General features: G+C 43.4%; 1 protein-coding gene across 2 annotated transcripts in view; it reads right to left on the minus strand.

The window, feature by feature from the left end:
- NDP (norrin cystine knot growth factor NDP) overlaps positions 1–16,331 on the minus strand; it is a 28,630-nt gene that overhangs the window by 6,483 nt on the left and 5,816 nt on the right. Inside the window, exon 2 of one of the 2 annotated variants that reach the window (XM_035115577.2) lies at positions 2,911–3,269. In XM_035115577.2, the coding sequence (XP_034971468.1) occupies positions 2,911–3,132 (222 nt within the window). In that variant the 5' untranslated portion in view covers positions 3,133–3,269. Of the gene's footprint in view, positions 1–2,910; positions 3,273–16,331 lie in introns of both variants that reach the window. The other variant, XM_035115576.2, reaches the window with a different exon arrangement.

Raw genomic sequence — 16,331 nt, forward strand, 5'->3', positions numbered from 1 at the left:
GCATTTCTTGCTGTCACATTTTCTAATGCAACTCTACAGCCATAAAGGCTGAGTGTCAATTCACACAATCTATTTTGTGTCCCTGCAGGCAGTCCATGCCTTCTCGAGAAATGTGCTCATGTGGAGAAACTTAATATATATGAACCGACAGATCAAAAATATGTCAGTAACAATTTCTGTGACTGGAGTGGTTGGAAAAATTGCCACCACACTCAAGGGAAGTTGAGCTGACTAGATTTGCAGTTGGCCAATTCATAAACTTCTTCAAGCAGGTGTATCAAAAATTATACACATGAATCAGACAGAACTGGTATATGCTGAAGATTCATTGCCCGTGTCTGCAGTCATGGGATTCTTGTCTATCACATGACGGTGTATGTTTTGACTCCACAGAGTGGGGAGTGACAAAGACAGGATGTTTGTATTACTGTGTGCTGTGAAGTGGGATTATTGTCCTTTGTTCACTCTCTTTGCTGTCTGATGCTAGAGAGAGAGGGAGCCATGTTACAGTGCTCCATGTGTGTTTATATGTAAATAAAAGTAGATTAGCCAAAATGCTGAGTTCTGTTACGCAACTGCACAAACTCTGTGGATCCGTAAGTGTGCTGATGTTTCTTGGCATCAGTCGCTTTGATGTTCAGGCTGAAGAAAGCTTTTGAAGCTCCCGAACGATTGACCAGGAGGGAGGGAATATGCCAGTCGGGCATGTGTCTCTGCCAGGGTCCTACTCATGAGTAGGAGATCCTAACAGCATCGTCATGGGGCAGTTACTTCAGACAAGTTTCCAGAAAATGTGATGATTTTCCTGCCTCCAAAGAACGGCACGACTACTTTCAAACACTGAACAGCAGCCCCACTCAGGCCTCGTGGCAAATTGCTTTTGAAACTGAGGAGACTTTGAGATATGGCACATACAGGCCCGGCTCCAGGGCGCCGGGCTGGCGGGGGGGCGCTGCACGGCAAAGCCGCGTGGAAGCCGTGCTGCGCGCTGTGAGGGCGAGGGTGCCGGAGCGATCTCCGCGCCTCAGCGCCAGGGCACCCGACCTGCTTGAGACAGCCCTGGGCACATAGGTCTGGAGTGCAAAGGATGGGAAGTAAAAAATGACAGCTCAGCCCCTTGTGGGAGGCATCATTTCAATATTTCACTCCAAAAGTGAAAATCTCTATGATCTGTCCTAGAACCAGCCCTTTATGTTTGTTTGGTGTTTTTTTTAAAAAAAGTTGGACTTCTTAAGAATCTCCTTGGAACTTCACCAAACACATATTTGTACTGACAACATTTCCTCTGCTTCTCCTTCAGAAGAAGTGATCAGTTACACTAGGGATGGGAAAGCAATGGCACTCAAGATGATGTTTGACCCATCTCCCGTCATTCTTGACCAGGCATTCCCAAACTTCGGCCCTCCAGATGTTTTGGACTACAGTTCCCATCTTCCCCGACCACTGGTCCTGTTAGCTAGGGATCATGGGAGTTGTAGGCCAAAACATCTGGAGGGCCGCATTTTGGGGATGCCTGTTCTTGACCATGGGCCATGCTGGCTAGGTATGACAGGAGCACCTGAAGGGCAATAGGTTGAGAAAGGGTGAATCACACCATCATTTTTCTGGATGTCCATCTGATTTTCAGTCTGTGCTGTTTGGAGGTATCAGCTTTATTAATTCATTTGTTTAGCAAAGGATTAGATGTCATATTTCCCTTAATTCAAATGCAACCAGTCATGGCTGGAGAAGTTCACTGAGGCTACAGTCCTATGCCCAGTAAGCTCCTAGCTAGGGATGGTGGGAGTTGCACTCCAACAATAGCTGGAGACTCAAGTTTGAGAAATACTGCATATGCAGTCCTGGGATTTAATATGATTTTTTTTAAAAAAGTTTAGGTATATAAAGGCAGGTTTACCAGGGCAGCTCAAGACATTTTGCCACCTGAAGTGGAGCAGCAAATGGGGCCTTCCACTCCACCCACAAGTCAAAATTCACAGAACGCAAAGTCAGCCATGTTACTTTAGCACCAGAGGCAGAACATCCTACAAATGCCTTTATTCCTCCTTGGCAGTAAAAAAAAAAGTAACAATAATAAATTTGCTACTATTTCATGACTTCCAAAACCAGCTGCTTGAGTTGGGGGGGCCTCACTCTGCCTAATGGTAGACCTGGCCCTGAGGTTGAACTATTTATTTTGTGCTTTTATCCTGTATTTGTATCTTGTGAGCCATCCTGAGATCTTTGGATGAAGGGCGGCATATAGAATTAATGCATAATAAAAAATAAACATAATATTTCAACACACCAGTTTCCAACCCCTCCCTTTCAAACTACTCTCTCTCTCTCTCTCTCTCTCTCTCTCTCTCTCTCTCTCTCTCTCTCACACACACACACACACAGAGAGAGAGAGAGAGAGAGAGAGAGAGAGAGAGAGAGTTATATACACACTGTTTGACTGTTTGAGGGGAGGGGAGTAGATAACACCATTGCACAGACAACATGAATAGCTGCCACTTTAGATGATGTCATCACACATGGCTGTGTACAATTGCGAATCAGCATGTGAAAAACCTCACTGTGAAAAAAATTGGCTTCTGTGTGCTTCAAATATAGGGTTGCCAGACTCAATAGAGGACAGGACTTCTGTGCCTTTAATTGCCCTGCTCTCTTTTGAGTCTGGAAACCTTAAAGAGAAACCAGCAGACACTTTGTTTAATTTCCAAGCAAAGGGTCTGCTGGTTTCTCTTTAAGGTTTCCAGACTCAAAAGAGAGCAGGGCAATTAAAGGCACAGAAGTCCTGTCCTCTATTGAGTCTGGCAACCCTATTCGAATACGTGTACACAACACATTGTCCTCCTTTATGTTGTTGGGTTTTTTTTAATGGTGCTTGCATGTAAGAAAGGTTGAGAAGTTTAAGATAGCGCTTACCTTTGAACTGCACTTGTACAAAGGGTGGCTGATGGAATCCACATAATGATGCCTCATGCAACGGTCTGGGTCTGAATCGATCATGAAAGTACTGTCTGTTTTACTGTCTGTGTCTCCCATTATTGCCAGAAGGGACAGCATGGAAATGGAAGCGGCTAATACATGATTTCCCATCATTGGAGAAGAACTTCTCAAGAAATACAGTAGAGGGAGGTAGAGCATCAGAAGCACTCTAAAGACTGAGGCCCAGTCCCTTTCGAGGAAAACGAAAGCTCTGTGCGAAGTCTCCGGCTTGTCATTGCTGGTTTTGAGTTTGGCATTTGTAGAGGGTATAATCCATCAGAACATCTCCTGCATGGCTGCTGGGATAGAAAATAAATAAATTAAGAGCCTGAAAAAAACAACAAAATGGCCTCTAGAGTGAACTAGGCATAAATAATAATAAAGCTCAAAAGACTGGTGTCAGCCAAGAAAAACTTACTGCGCGAACATCATCCCATTGTAGGTGTGGTGGAAGAAGAGGTCAAAGCCTTGCAAGGCTGAAAGCCTCTCCTATCAATGTTTTAATAATAAGGACATTTAATATTGCAGAAAATGTTTTTATGCAATGAAGTCTCCAGTAGGTTCTGTTCAATGTCAATTATTTAGCAAGGCACCTGAGGATTCGCATGAAAAATTGAAAGGTGTGTTCCAGAGGATTAAAGAGAGTTACATTAAAGATGGAAATGTTGGCTCAAAGCAGAAACGAAAATTAATTCACTGGGCTCATCCCGCTCTCCAGTGATCTGTTCAGCCATTCTAATCAGTGATTGCCCCAACGATAGACTTGCTTTTTTGTGTTCTGCAGTCCCACACACAGCTGTGTCCACCGAAATGGGCTGAGGTGTATGGAACATATGCAAAAATAATTGTGCAGTCTTGCTGCTAGCAAAGAGATCTTAGCTACATATCCACAAAGGGTGTGTGAGCATACACACGGCATATGTTTGAGGGTGAGTGTCTGGAGCTAGGGAAAATGTGCTTGCCTTCATATGTAGGAGGGCACCCATGTTTCACAAATCCTGATCTAAAACGAAGCTGAATGAGATTTTACTATTAGGAGATTCTATGACCATAGAGAGGGCCCATTATAAGAGTCAGGTTTTTCCATCTTCAGAAAAGAGATGGGAGCCACTACTTGACTATATCAAATTAGTTCACCTGTATGGAAATGTTTATTTACTTGCATTAAGCCAAAATAAATAAAACTCAAGAAGCTCCAGCAAATAATCCCCAAAGCCACATGCATTTGCTTTAAGTCACACTAGGATCGAATCACATAGCACACCAAAGGTTGGGGACCTTTATCAGCCTGAGGGCCAAATTTATTGGCAAAGGATGTGACTCTGATTTTTGCACAGTAGGCTACATGCCAGCAATATGGATGCCAGAGGTTTCACACAGACACACATCTATCCAACCCTCCATCCTCTACCCAGGCATGTAAGAGGCATTATCACAGTTCAAAAACACATTCCAGCTAGGCAGAAGCTCTCAAGGAGTGTACCAAGCAGGTTCAATGGGGGGGGGGTATCGTGTGAGGATCAGATAGAGAAATGCAAAGAGGCATGGAGGCCGCTCCCTGCAAGGCATTTTCCACCTGACCTAGGGGGCGAAGCCCAGACACACCCAACCCTACTGAAGAGACTCATGAGGTTGAAGGAACATCGCCCGGCTTTTGTTTTATTGATTTAATATGCTGTAAACCGCTTTGAGATTTTTATTAAAAATATAAAGCAGTATAGGGGGAAAAATGGCCCCCAGGTTTCCCACCCCTGACATAAAGTATCAGTGGTGGCATTTCATCAAATGATGAGGGCTAGAAACATATATTCTTTAAAACCTCCTGATATTCCTGCTTGAGATAACTGGTGCTTGGAAAAACTGAAACTCTTGACACTGAAAGAATAGATGTCCTGTTGTACTTTCTCTTTATTCACCAAGAGATGTTTTTATATATGTTTTATAACATTTACGTAAGAACATTAGAAGACCACTGCTAGATCAGGCCAATAGCTCATCTAGTCCAGCTAACCCAATGTCTGTGGGAAGCATACAAGCAGGACATAAGTGCCAGAGCCCTCTGCCCACCTGCAATTCCCAGCAACTGGTACACAGAGACAGAGGAGGTGAGATATATAGATGAGGCACCTGATAAAATAGCAACAGCTGCAGTTCTTGCAACTTCAGCCCCACCAATAAACCTACCAAATTCATTTTCAAGAGGCATATAAGATATGTCAGTCAGGTCCAACCAACCAAGATGAGAAGAAGAAATCATTTTCATCAGTGAGCAGGTCTGGCCAAAGACATTTTGCTGCTTCCCACATGTCTAGGTGCATAAAGGCCAAATGCAGCCAAGTTATTTTGGCATCTGGCACAGAAAACCTCGCAAGCCCCTCTCCCTCTCCCCTTCCTTAGCTGTCAAAATACAATAAGCAGAAATGAAATGAAATAACAACCGTTAAGTACAAAACCCATAAATTAAATTAAATAACCCTAAATTAAAAATACAATAACCGTAAATTTAAAGAATCATAAATGTGGAGTACAGTAACCAAAAATGAAAGAATCATAAATTCAGAACACAGAAATCATGAATTAAAAAGCCATTTGCTGCTCTTTCATAACCCCAAAACAGCTGCATGTGGGGGCTTCCTCATCCTGCCCAATGGTAGGACTGGGCTGGCCACTGAATTCCTACTGAAGGACACAGAATAGCTGTTTCCTCATCTTTCCTTGCTCCAGGTAGGCAATTTGAACAGTGACATGCCTCTTGTTGGCAAGCAATCTAAAGGACATAACCCCGGGGTAATTAGCCGACACTTTGCAGGTTAGATCCAGCCTCCCAAGTGGCCTCCTGGCCTCCCGGCCACTTTGATTAGGGCTGTTGCCAAGGGTCAAATCCCCTATCCCTCCCCACCATATTCTCAATCTGGTTCGCTTACACAAACACTCTGTGAATGGAAAAACCTGCCTGCATGGGGCAAACTATATGGCAATAGGCCATGTTGAGTTTAGCTTGAGAACAGGTTTCTCCATGTCTTTCCTAAAACCTACTTGTGCTAATGTTCATCTGCTCTATCCAATGGACTGCTGAGCCATGTGGCAGCACACCCACCCAGAGGCTCCTCTCTACTATCAGGGAAAAATCTGTCAATTTTGATTTCAGTTTCTCTCTCTCTCTCTTTCCTGTTTCTTCACATTTCCAAATCAGTTTGCAAAAAAAAAAAAGGCCTTGTGAAAATTCATCGTCTTTGCAAGAATTTCTCCTAACACATGCGCCTTTGTCTAACAAACAGTTTCTTATAGAACAATCTCTGCTAACATAATTTATTTTTGCATGCTATTCTCACCAATATATGCGTTTATATGTACATTTTATCCTCCTCTAGGCATTACATTACAGTGGTACCACGGGTTACAAACTTAATTTGTTCTGGAGGTCCGTTCTTAACCCGAAACCATTCTTTTTTTAAAAAAGATTTTTATTGAAGTACGAGAATTTTTACATACATTATATTCTCTCCTTCCAATGTTTAATTTCCCGTACCATTTTTTCTTTCCCTTCCCACCCCCTCCCTCACCCATAATCCATTGGAAGGGTTCAAACAGTTGTCCTCAGCCACGGGCACAATGTCTTTAATTTCCACTGAATGTCTTCTGGTCCAGTAGTTGTTATCCATTGAACAAGCCAAGGGATGGTTCTCCCATATGTATTGGGAATGCCCAGAGGTAGGGGGATTTTGGAATAAAATCCTTAAGGTTATTAATGAAGTTTTTAAAGTGAAGCTACCTATAGACTTCAATCTTATGACAATGGGTATACTAGGAAACACGGCCATAGAGAAAGGTGACCAGCATACCTTCAAAGCAATGATACTAGCAGGAAAGGCAACAATAGCTTTAGGTTGGAAAGATAGAGAAAAATGGACAGTAGAGGTCTGGACTAATTATCTGTTTGAATTTATTCAGTCAGACATCGTGGCAGTAACGTCACAGGATATAACATGGAAGGCCAAGTCTACTGTGATAAGGACCAGATGGAACCCCTAACCCGAAACCATTCTTAACCTGAGGCGTGCTTTTGCTAATGGCTTTCTCACTGCCGCCACGCCGCTGGCATGCAATTTCCATTCTCAGCCTGGGGCAAAGTTTGTAACCTGAAGTGTTTGTAACCCGAGGTGTTTGAAACCCGAGGTACCACTGTACTTGGCTGAAGAGTGGCATTGCAAAATTCAGATACAGTAAACGCAAAAATTTTAAGGACAGCTCAGTTCTTTTTGTTCTGGAAGTGTCAGATTAGAAAGCTTCACCTTTAGAGGTGAACAGAATCAAATTACTCCCATCTCTCACCCCTACCCAACACTAGTGGAGAACAAGCCTTTCTTGGTGGTGAACTTAACTGGGCAGGAATGACTTGCGTGGTGGCACTTAGAAAAGCCAGCGACTGCATGGGCTGATGGAGGAGGCTGCAGGGTTGAGCAGAGAATCCTACAGAGCCTCCTTTCAACTCTGTGGTGGTCCTTGAAGTACTAGCTCCAAATTAGCTGCTATGAAAAAGAGGCCAAAATTACAGAAACTGCAATAAAGATGATTACATACATTTACAAGAAATGTGGTGGGAAAGTGGAAGTTGCAATTGCGGGCCCCGCAAGAACAGAGTGAGGAACAGCTCCCATGGAGGCCTGCCATAACCTTCCCCACCCCCTCTGCTAAGCTGCCACTTCACTAGACATGCTGCTATGCTGCTGGGTATATTGCCAACACAGCTGGGTGGTTTTTATGCCAGGCATCTGGCTGCTCACCCAAGCCAAAGCTCTACCTCTGCTTCCCAGGTCAGCTGGGAATGTGGGGAAGAACAAGCTGGTGGGTTCTTCTAGGTAAGGTACTGGAGGGCTTATGCTTAGCATGAACTGCCAGACTTTTTAGGGTGTACCTTGTGACAGTTGCAGGTGAGGGCTATACCACAATCCTATGGAAACCGCTCAATAGTTCTCTGCATATGCAGGCTGCCATATTGTAGCACCAGAGGAAGATAGAAAGCTCAGTGTCCTACTACTGTAGGAGGGCCACTCGCACAGCACTTTAAAAACGGGGGCACAGATGTGCATGAAATGTGCGTGCACTGATTTTGATTAGTAGGTGATCATTTAGAAATGATCACATTAATTTAAATAGAAACACACAATACATCCCACCATAGTGAAGAACAGGCATCCCCATACTGCAGCCCTCCAGATGTTTTGGCCTACAACTCCCATGATCCCTAGCTAAGAGGACCAGTGGTCAGGGATGATGGGAATTGTAGTCCAAAACATCTGGAGGGCCGGAGTTTGGGGATGCCTGGTGAAGAAGATGGTGAGCAGGTGACTTTTGTACCTTCTCAGTTTCCTATCTATCTAATAGGCAACTTTGAGGTCTCTTCTCTACCTTCCTGTTTAACTTTAACGTGGGCTTAGGATGGGTGGCCCTTCAAACAAAGGACTGGCAGCCCTTCAAATAGAGAATTGTCCTCTGTCATGCAGGACACGTGTCCACTTTATTCTACAGAAACACTGTCAAGCATTTGCTTGGGCTTGGCTCCATAGGGTGGGCTGGGGGGGGGGCAAAACTGACTACTCACTTCAGAATATAAGTCGAATGAGTAAAACACACTTAATAGTTAAATGTGTTACGGTCCGTAGTGGGCGAGGTGCCCTGGGGGCAAAGCAACTTCCTATTTTGCTTCCAGCGCAGCCCTCCCATCTCCAGAGCAGGAGTTTTATTTGGAAGAGTTTCTGCTTGTTTGCTTGATTGATTTGTTGCTCTTGCTGTGAAGCCTGCCAACCTGATGCCAGGTTTAGATCTAATAATAGGCATAAAATTCAAGGAGCTGCTAGCTGTGCAAGCAAATGGCAGCCCTGCATGAGGCAGACTCTCTGCTCGGAGCAAGTCCCTTCCCGCTAATCCCGGTGCGTGTGACCTGCGTGCATGGAATGGTGCCTGCTGGAGAACCACAAGCAAATTGACCTCTGGACCTTCATGAGCCACTCTAAGCACTCTGCTTCCTTTTGCCATGAAACCACTAGGTAGGCCTAAGCAAAATACTCTCCCTTAGCCTCTACACTCTCTCTCTCTCTCACACACACACAATATCAGTGGCGAGGGAGGAGATCTACAACAACGGGGTGATTGTAAGGAGTTCAACAAGGTAATGTATCTGAAGTGGTTTGAACACACTATAGTGCTATATCAATGCTATTTCCTGGTTTGATTTATACCTCACCTTTCAAAACACCCCCCCCCCTTCAGCACAACTTGCAGTGCAATATAATGCAATAATAAAACCATCAGCAGAATGAGTAAATAAAAACAGCAGCTGAGGCCTAGTGCTAATAGTTACAGGGGAAATTAGGCAGACAAAGGAACATGTCTGAGAGCCATGTTCCTTCCTGGTAACTGTGGGTTTAGGATGTGTGTGTCTGTGTATGGGTGTAAACAAGGGGATCTAGGAACACGAAGCCCATGTGGAAGCATAGATGGGGCAGCCTTGCTTTCCCAGCTTCCAGACACATGTTGCTGGCGCTTAGTGGTGCTCACTGTCTTTGCCTGGTAGGGAGACAGTATGTCAATGAATTGTGACAAGGTCTCTTGTTGGCCTGGATACAGGAAAAAGAAGTACTGTATGTGGCAAAAGTCAGAACCCTTTAACTTTTGCATGGGTGGAATATAGCCTGCTGTCCAAAGGTAAGACTCACATCTCCACGCACTTCTGCCTCTTGCCCGCTTGCTATTGCCATTTGGCCCACAGAAGATTGACCAAGAGGAAATTTGGCCCCAGGCTGGAAAAGCTTCCCCACTTTCTGTCTTATAGGAATCCGATCTGGAGCCTCCAGTGCGCAAAGCATAATGTGCTTTCTGACCAAGCTCTGACCTACGTTCTCTTCGGGGCAATTCCGATGCAGGCTGCCACCACGTGGAACTATTTTTCTAACCGCCTCTTTGTGAAGCCATGATTTTTCTTGCAGTCCTCCATGCAAAATGAAACTTAATCAGCACATAAAAGAGGTTAGGTCATTGTTACCAAATATCCAAAAAAGTAGAGAAAAGTTTTCATATGAAACACATGCAAGGTTTGGCTGCGCTAGTCACCATTCTGTATGTATGCCTGAAAGAGAACATCAGATGGAAATTAGGGCGGGTGGTGGTGGTTGAAAAACTGCTATATAAAGAACATCAGGGATTGGCACTGAGTATTTTCTCTTCTACTAATGTTCATGCCATTATATTGATATTGGATATATGCTAAGTGCTATGCCCTCTCGAGCTCCAAAACGATTTCCTCTTGCATTTTTCCATGCAATCTATCAAGCCCTCATTTAATGCAACATTCAACATTGCTCCACCCTAATGCTTCTTTAAACAGAACCAGTGTGTTCTGGCACAGTAGTGTGAAAGGGACTTAGCAGGAGAAAAACTGTGCTTTGGCTCATCTCTCCTTTGTTTCCATGTGGCATGGAGAGAAGAAGTGCCCAGTAGGTCTTGTCCTTTGTCGGTAAATAAATATTCCGGCAGTGGGATTGTTTCCCTCCTCCTCCTTCATGCTTCCTTATTTAAGCATTTGTGCACGGCTGATGACTGGGCAGGCAGACAGTGATGCGAGTGCATTTGAAACCCTCGCAACTGCATTGTTGTCCAACTTAAAAATGCCGGATGAAGTCATAAAGCAGCTGTGATCTACTCAGAGGGAAAGAGGTGAAAATAGAGAACTGAAGCCACATAGAAGACAATTCCAAACAAACTGAAATAATTGCACCCCACCCAGCACGATTTTGTATGGATACCAAATTTAAACATTCGGGGCTAGATCCTGCCTGACGTAAGTGACAAGAGTAATGCTGGCTGCAGCAGAACTAACGTGATCTACTTCTGTTGAAGCTTTGGCCTGTCATTCACACACGCTAATCCAGTGTTATATAAACAGCATTCTGGATGAGAGCAAGGAGGCACCGTAGTCAGATTGTCGAAAAGTTAAGGGTGGGCCTGTTAACTTCTGGCCCTTATGTCCTCGATGACGCCCCCTCTTAACTGTCGAGTACTTCTAATACAAAGACAGAATCCACCTGTGTACAGCCAGTTCTCCAGCACAACCCTGTCATTCTGAGGATGATGTCGGAGAGTAAGATTTCACTGTCATTTTCTGGAAGCCAGTTCTACTATGTAATTTGCTATCACTTTAGCCTCTTTTCCTCTGAGTGAGCAGCTGAAAAAGGTCTTAAATTCAAAAGATTTTCTAAAACCCATTTGCTCTATGCAATCTTTTGTAGTTTTATAGATTTTTTTGGGTGTAAAAGAAAGGTTTACATCTGAAACGCCTGTTGTTTACTTCTCCACTGGGGAGGAATTGAGAGAGCCCTTTGTGATTATCAGCAAAGAAATGGGGAGAGGGGGATACCTTGTTGGTTGGGACCTTCCCCCAGAGATTCTACTCTCCTTGGAGAACATCCATATGGCTCATGCCTCTGCTGTCAGTTGGACACTGCAATGCCGCTAGAAAAGAAAGCATCTTTTCACACCCAGAGACCATGTTGCCAATAGTGGGATGGAGACTCTACAGACTGCACGGTCTATGCTGGTTCTACAATGTCCCTCTCAGCTCTGCAACTGGACAGGGAACCAATATGAAAACGTCCAGCCTAGAATTTCCATGAAGTTACCAACCAATAAAATTTCAGGTATACACTCACTATTCCTAAAGATGTCAGTTATTATTCTGTACGTTAGCACCATCAGTCACCAGACAACTAGCTCACTGCCTTACTGGTTACTTTTGAACTTTGGGTAACACTGACGAAATTTTATCCAAAAATTAACTATCGTTTTTAAATTAATCATAATCATATGATAAGCATGTCACCCTCCCAAACACAGCGGAAAGTAAATGAAAAGCAATTCAGGCTGCAATCTTTTACATGCTTTCCTGGGAGTAAGTCTTACTGAATTCATTGGGACATACTTATGTTTAAAAATGCATAAGACAGCACTGTCAGAAGCTTACTTGTCCAGATATGTTTCTGTACATTTTTTTTCCTGTCTGAAAGCTTTTTTAGTTCAGCAATATAGGGATAGTAACTTGATTGTGGGCTTTGCAGGATAATAACTTCGCACCGGGGGTGGGGGTGGGGGGTGGGAATTAATTGTAACTGTTTACAACAGAGGTACCATAGTAGTAACAAGACCTCTAATCGTGCAATTGCGCCTAACAGTGATAATATAGGAGAAAGACCACAAAGTTCAATTATAAAAGCTGGTGTCCGTTGGAGTGATATTTGGGGCAAGAGTTGTGCTCTGGCTTGCAAGTCAAAGTGGAAGGGACTGCCTTCTTCCCATCTCCAAAGAAAAAGGCACATTTAACATTTCTTCTCTTCCCCCCACCCCCCACACCAACCTCTGTTCCCTGTTGGCCTGGCAACAGCTTCACAAGCTTCACTAGTGCAGTCTTAGAATGGTGATGTGCGATGGGTACTCTTGTTTGGCATAGGATTAGTGAATGGACACAGAAGACAAAAAAACAAAGTTGTAGGTAGTCATGCTGGTTCATTCAGAAAGGTCTAGAAACCAATGCAGAGACCAACAAACATGTCGCAAGGTAAACAGCAAGCTTTCAAGTTCTCCAGAACTCTTCTACAAGCTGGAAGGTAGAATTCTAGAGTTTGAGTTCTGATAAAATCTCACTGTGGATTTTGCATTTTCTTCTCCCTGAGACCAAAATGACCACCTACAATTTTTGTTGTTTGAAGAATACTAAATCAATGGAAGACTTTTAAAACTGAAGGAAAATTATATTCTACCATGTGAAGATGGGATATGCCATCTGCATTTTGGTTCCTACAAATAATTCATTATTATTTGTGCTAATATAATGCTATCAGAAGAATCATACACAATCCACTTTTCAAAACTACCGTATTAGTGGCTACAATGGGGGGGGGGCAGGCATACTGTTTCATTTCCGGTCTGTGTATACCCTGTAACTTCCTGCTAAACTACCGTTAACTTTTCATACCACAAATGCTCAGAGTTTTTGTTGTTGATCAGCTTTTGGTGCACTATAGCCCCTCCGGACAACATTAATGTGGTACTAATAGGGAAATATCACTGGACGGCTAACGAATTAGAATAAATTCACAACTAATGCACTATTATTGTGTCAACAGCATGTTGTAGAAGACATCCACATTGGAACACCCATATGGAGGGTCTCCCAGTTTAACTTCTATTGACTCTTAGTGTGCCACCCAAAAACAACCTCCAACGTTGCTTAAAATAAAAACTGCCAAACTTCTCTTTTCTTCTGTTCTCTGCCTCACAAGGGATCCAGGTGCTGGAAATGGATCTGAGTAACTGCTGTATGTTATAATCTTTTTTAAAAAAAAATATGGGGAACATTCATTATTGTTTCTTTCTCCCAGCAGACTTTGGTGCAACCCAAAATCTGTTTCCAGATTTCAGGACTCTCTAGCAGAGTCTAATCAAATTAAGCCTGCCTAATGTGTCCTGCACTCCGTCTTAAGACTGTCACTTTCTGCAGACCTCTAGGTTTCTGCATAATGTCTAGCTCTCTCCCACTTTCCCTGTTTTGCTTAAGCCTGAAGAAAAAGCCTGGAGAGCTCAAAAACCTGATTGCCATTTAGCAGTAGCAGAAAGCATGGTGGGGCAGTGATGCACCCCTGATCTTTGGTTGGTTGCAGCACTGCCGGTAGAGTGGAAGGGAGAAGGCAGCAGCAAAGTCCTATGGCAGAAATCCACTGGTGCTCCCACCAGATTGGATCTTCCAGTGCATTTGCACTGCCACCACTTCGTTTCTCCACCTTGCTTTAAGCAGCACCAACATGACCAACCAAAGGCCAGATGAATAGCAGTGATGACCCTCCCAGCCACGCACTCCTGCTCCTTAGGGATGGTTGAATAGCTCCTAATAGAAGACAGGACTGTATGTGATATGTAGATATGCAAGTGTTTTTCAGTCACCCGTTGCTTTTTCTCTTGAGGAAATCACTGGGAAATTTCCACAAAGGATGAAAATACTAATAATGAAAGAGAACAGTGCCGTCGTCCCCCCCAAAAAACAAAAACCCCATATAATTCCATTGCAGTGTACCCTTGTCAGGAATTAAATCCTTTCCTTTGGATTCATTCAGTCAAACTTGTCATTTCCTTGAAGGAAGGACTGGATGAAAAAGGATGAAAGGTCCTCAGATATCAACTTCTTTCTTTTAACAAGGTGGGTGGCATGCTCTGAAGCTCCCATCCAGCCCCAGCCTGAGTGTTGTGGCAGTGATATGTGGGTCACTATCCTGGTATGACTGACCTTCCTTCACCAAACCAGACTCTGAACATTAATTCAGTCCTCAGCTTGCCTGCAAGGCCATGCCAACATGGATTATAGCTCTGCTGTATTAATAAGCATGAGATCCTTATTGGCAGACTCCCCTAACAATGATTCAGTTCTTATCTATCATCTATCTATCTATCTATCTATCATCTATCTCTATTATCTATCATCTATCTATCTATCTATCATCCATCTATCATCTATCTCTATCATCTATCTATCTATCTATCATCTATCATCTATCATCTATATCTATCTATGCATCTATCCATCTCCCTGTCTCTAAATCTCTAAAATAATATTGATCCAGTGGAATTCCTGGTGGCTCAGAGTCCCATTGATATGAGCTGGCTTCAGCATTTGATGGTGAGAAAGAATACATTGTCTGCCATTTATATAAAGCACTGCGATTGGGCGAGCTGCACCACAAAATTCCAGCAAACAGAACGAGAGCCGGTGGAGCTTGGAAGTGGTAGTGCCAGTGCTACCCGGATTCTATTCTGAATTAGATTATGTGAAAAAAGAGAGAATATATAGACAACCAGCTGCTCAAAGGCTTACTACAACCTTGCTTTTATTGTTCTGCTAAGTTAGAGGTGCGGCATCAGAGGGATTCCATGCATACCGTCACTGAGAAATTTTAATATGTTCCACACTGACACATATAAAAAGGAAGTAACAGCTGATCATAAGTCAGACCAGGCGACAGCATCGCCCTCCCTCCCTCCTTTTCTTTCTCTCTCTCCCAGTGTGGGAGCATAATTGTGGGCCCTCCAGAATTGTGGGGTCCCGGGTGGATTCCACATCAGAATCAGCAGGGAATCAGGCAAACGAGCTCATACAATTACATCTATGTTTCATTACTGAAGTGAGCATGTACAGTATTTGCTCCTCCCAGCAACCACCCAGAGTGGCACACAAAGTAGTGAATTACAGAGGCATGCCAGATCAAAGCTTTTGCAGTCCCCCTTTCTCAGATTACAAGAACAAAGGAATAGTCAGTGGTGTGGAGAGGCAGTCAACTGAAAATAGGCACCAATATGATGACTCACTTTTTCTGTGCAAATTATCGTGTGGAACTCACTGCCACAAGAATTTGTTTTCCCTTAAATCGAAAACTTAGCAGGATTTTAAAAGACAGCAAGTGCCAAATGATTCGCATTAATACAAAAGGAGACCAAACAAGAAAAGTTTGAAACATTTTTAAAGGATATTACCTTGCCTTTTGTGCTTCAGGACAAAAAGTAGATTTTAAAGAGTCTAAAGTCTAAAGAGGCATTTATTTATTTATTTATTTATTTATTTATTTATTTATTTGATTTACAGCCTGCCTGTGACTTGAATGGTTCTCAAAGCAGCTTTTACATAAAGGTCAGACTCTTTGACTCTATTAGCTATGCTCCACCGGCTTCATAGTAATCCCTGCCTGAAGGGGTTTGAACAAGTACAATCGGCTTACGCATATTCTGCTCAGTAATATGGATCCCACAGAGTCAGGGCCATTCTAGTGGTGGCTCCATACTTGTCAAACTCCCTTGAAAAGGATGCACATTTGACACCCCCCCTCCTTTTCAGCTTTTAAATGGGCCTTGTAACCCCTTTGATTTCACACTGCTTTTGAGTTTAAAGTGCCCTGCCAGTTCTTAACGTTTTCTTGTTTGCATCACTGATGTCTTGGTTTTGAAATAATTTTACTGTGCTTCCTGTGCTAGACTGTAGCCTGCTCTAGGGCACCTTCAGATGGGTACTGTATGTACTGCAGGTGGATGCAGCAGCAAGCATTTTGCACTTTGCACGTGGATTTTGTAGATTTGTACAGGGGAGGGCCTTCTCGGTAGTGGTGCCCTCCCTGTGGAACACCCTCCCTTCAGATGTCAAGGAAAGAAACAACTATCTGACTTTTAGAAGACATCTGAAGGCAACCCTGTTTAGGGAAGTTTTTAACGTTTGATGTTTTATCATGTTTTTAATATTCTGTTGGGAGCTGCCCAGAGTGGCTGGGGTA

The sequence above is a fragment of the Zootoca vivipara genome, chromosome 4, assembly GCF_963506605.1.
Source record: "Zootoca vivipara chromosome 4, rZooViv1.1, whole genome shotgun sequence".
NCBI classification, from domain to species: Eukaryota; Metazoa; Chordata; class Lepidosauria; order Squamata; family Lacertidae; genus Zootoca; species Zootoca vivipara.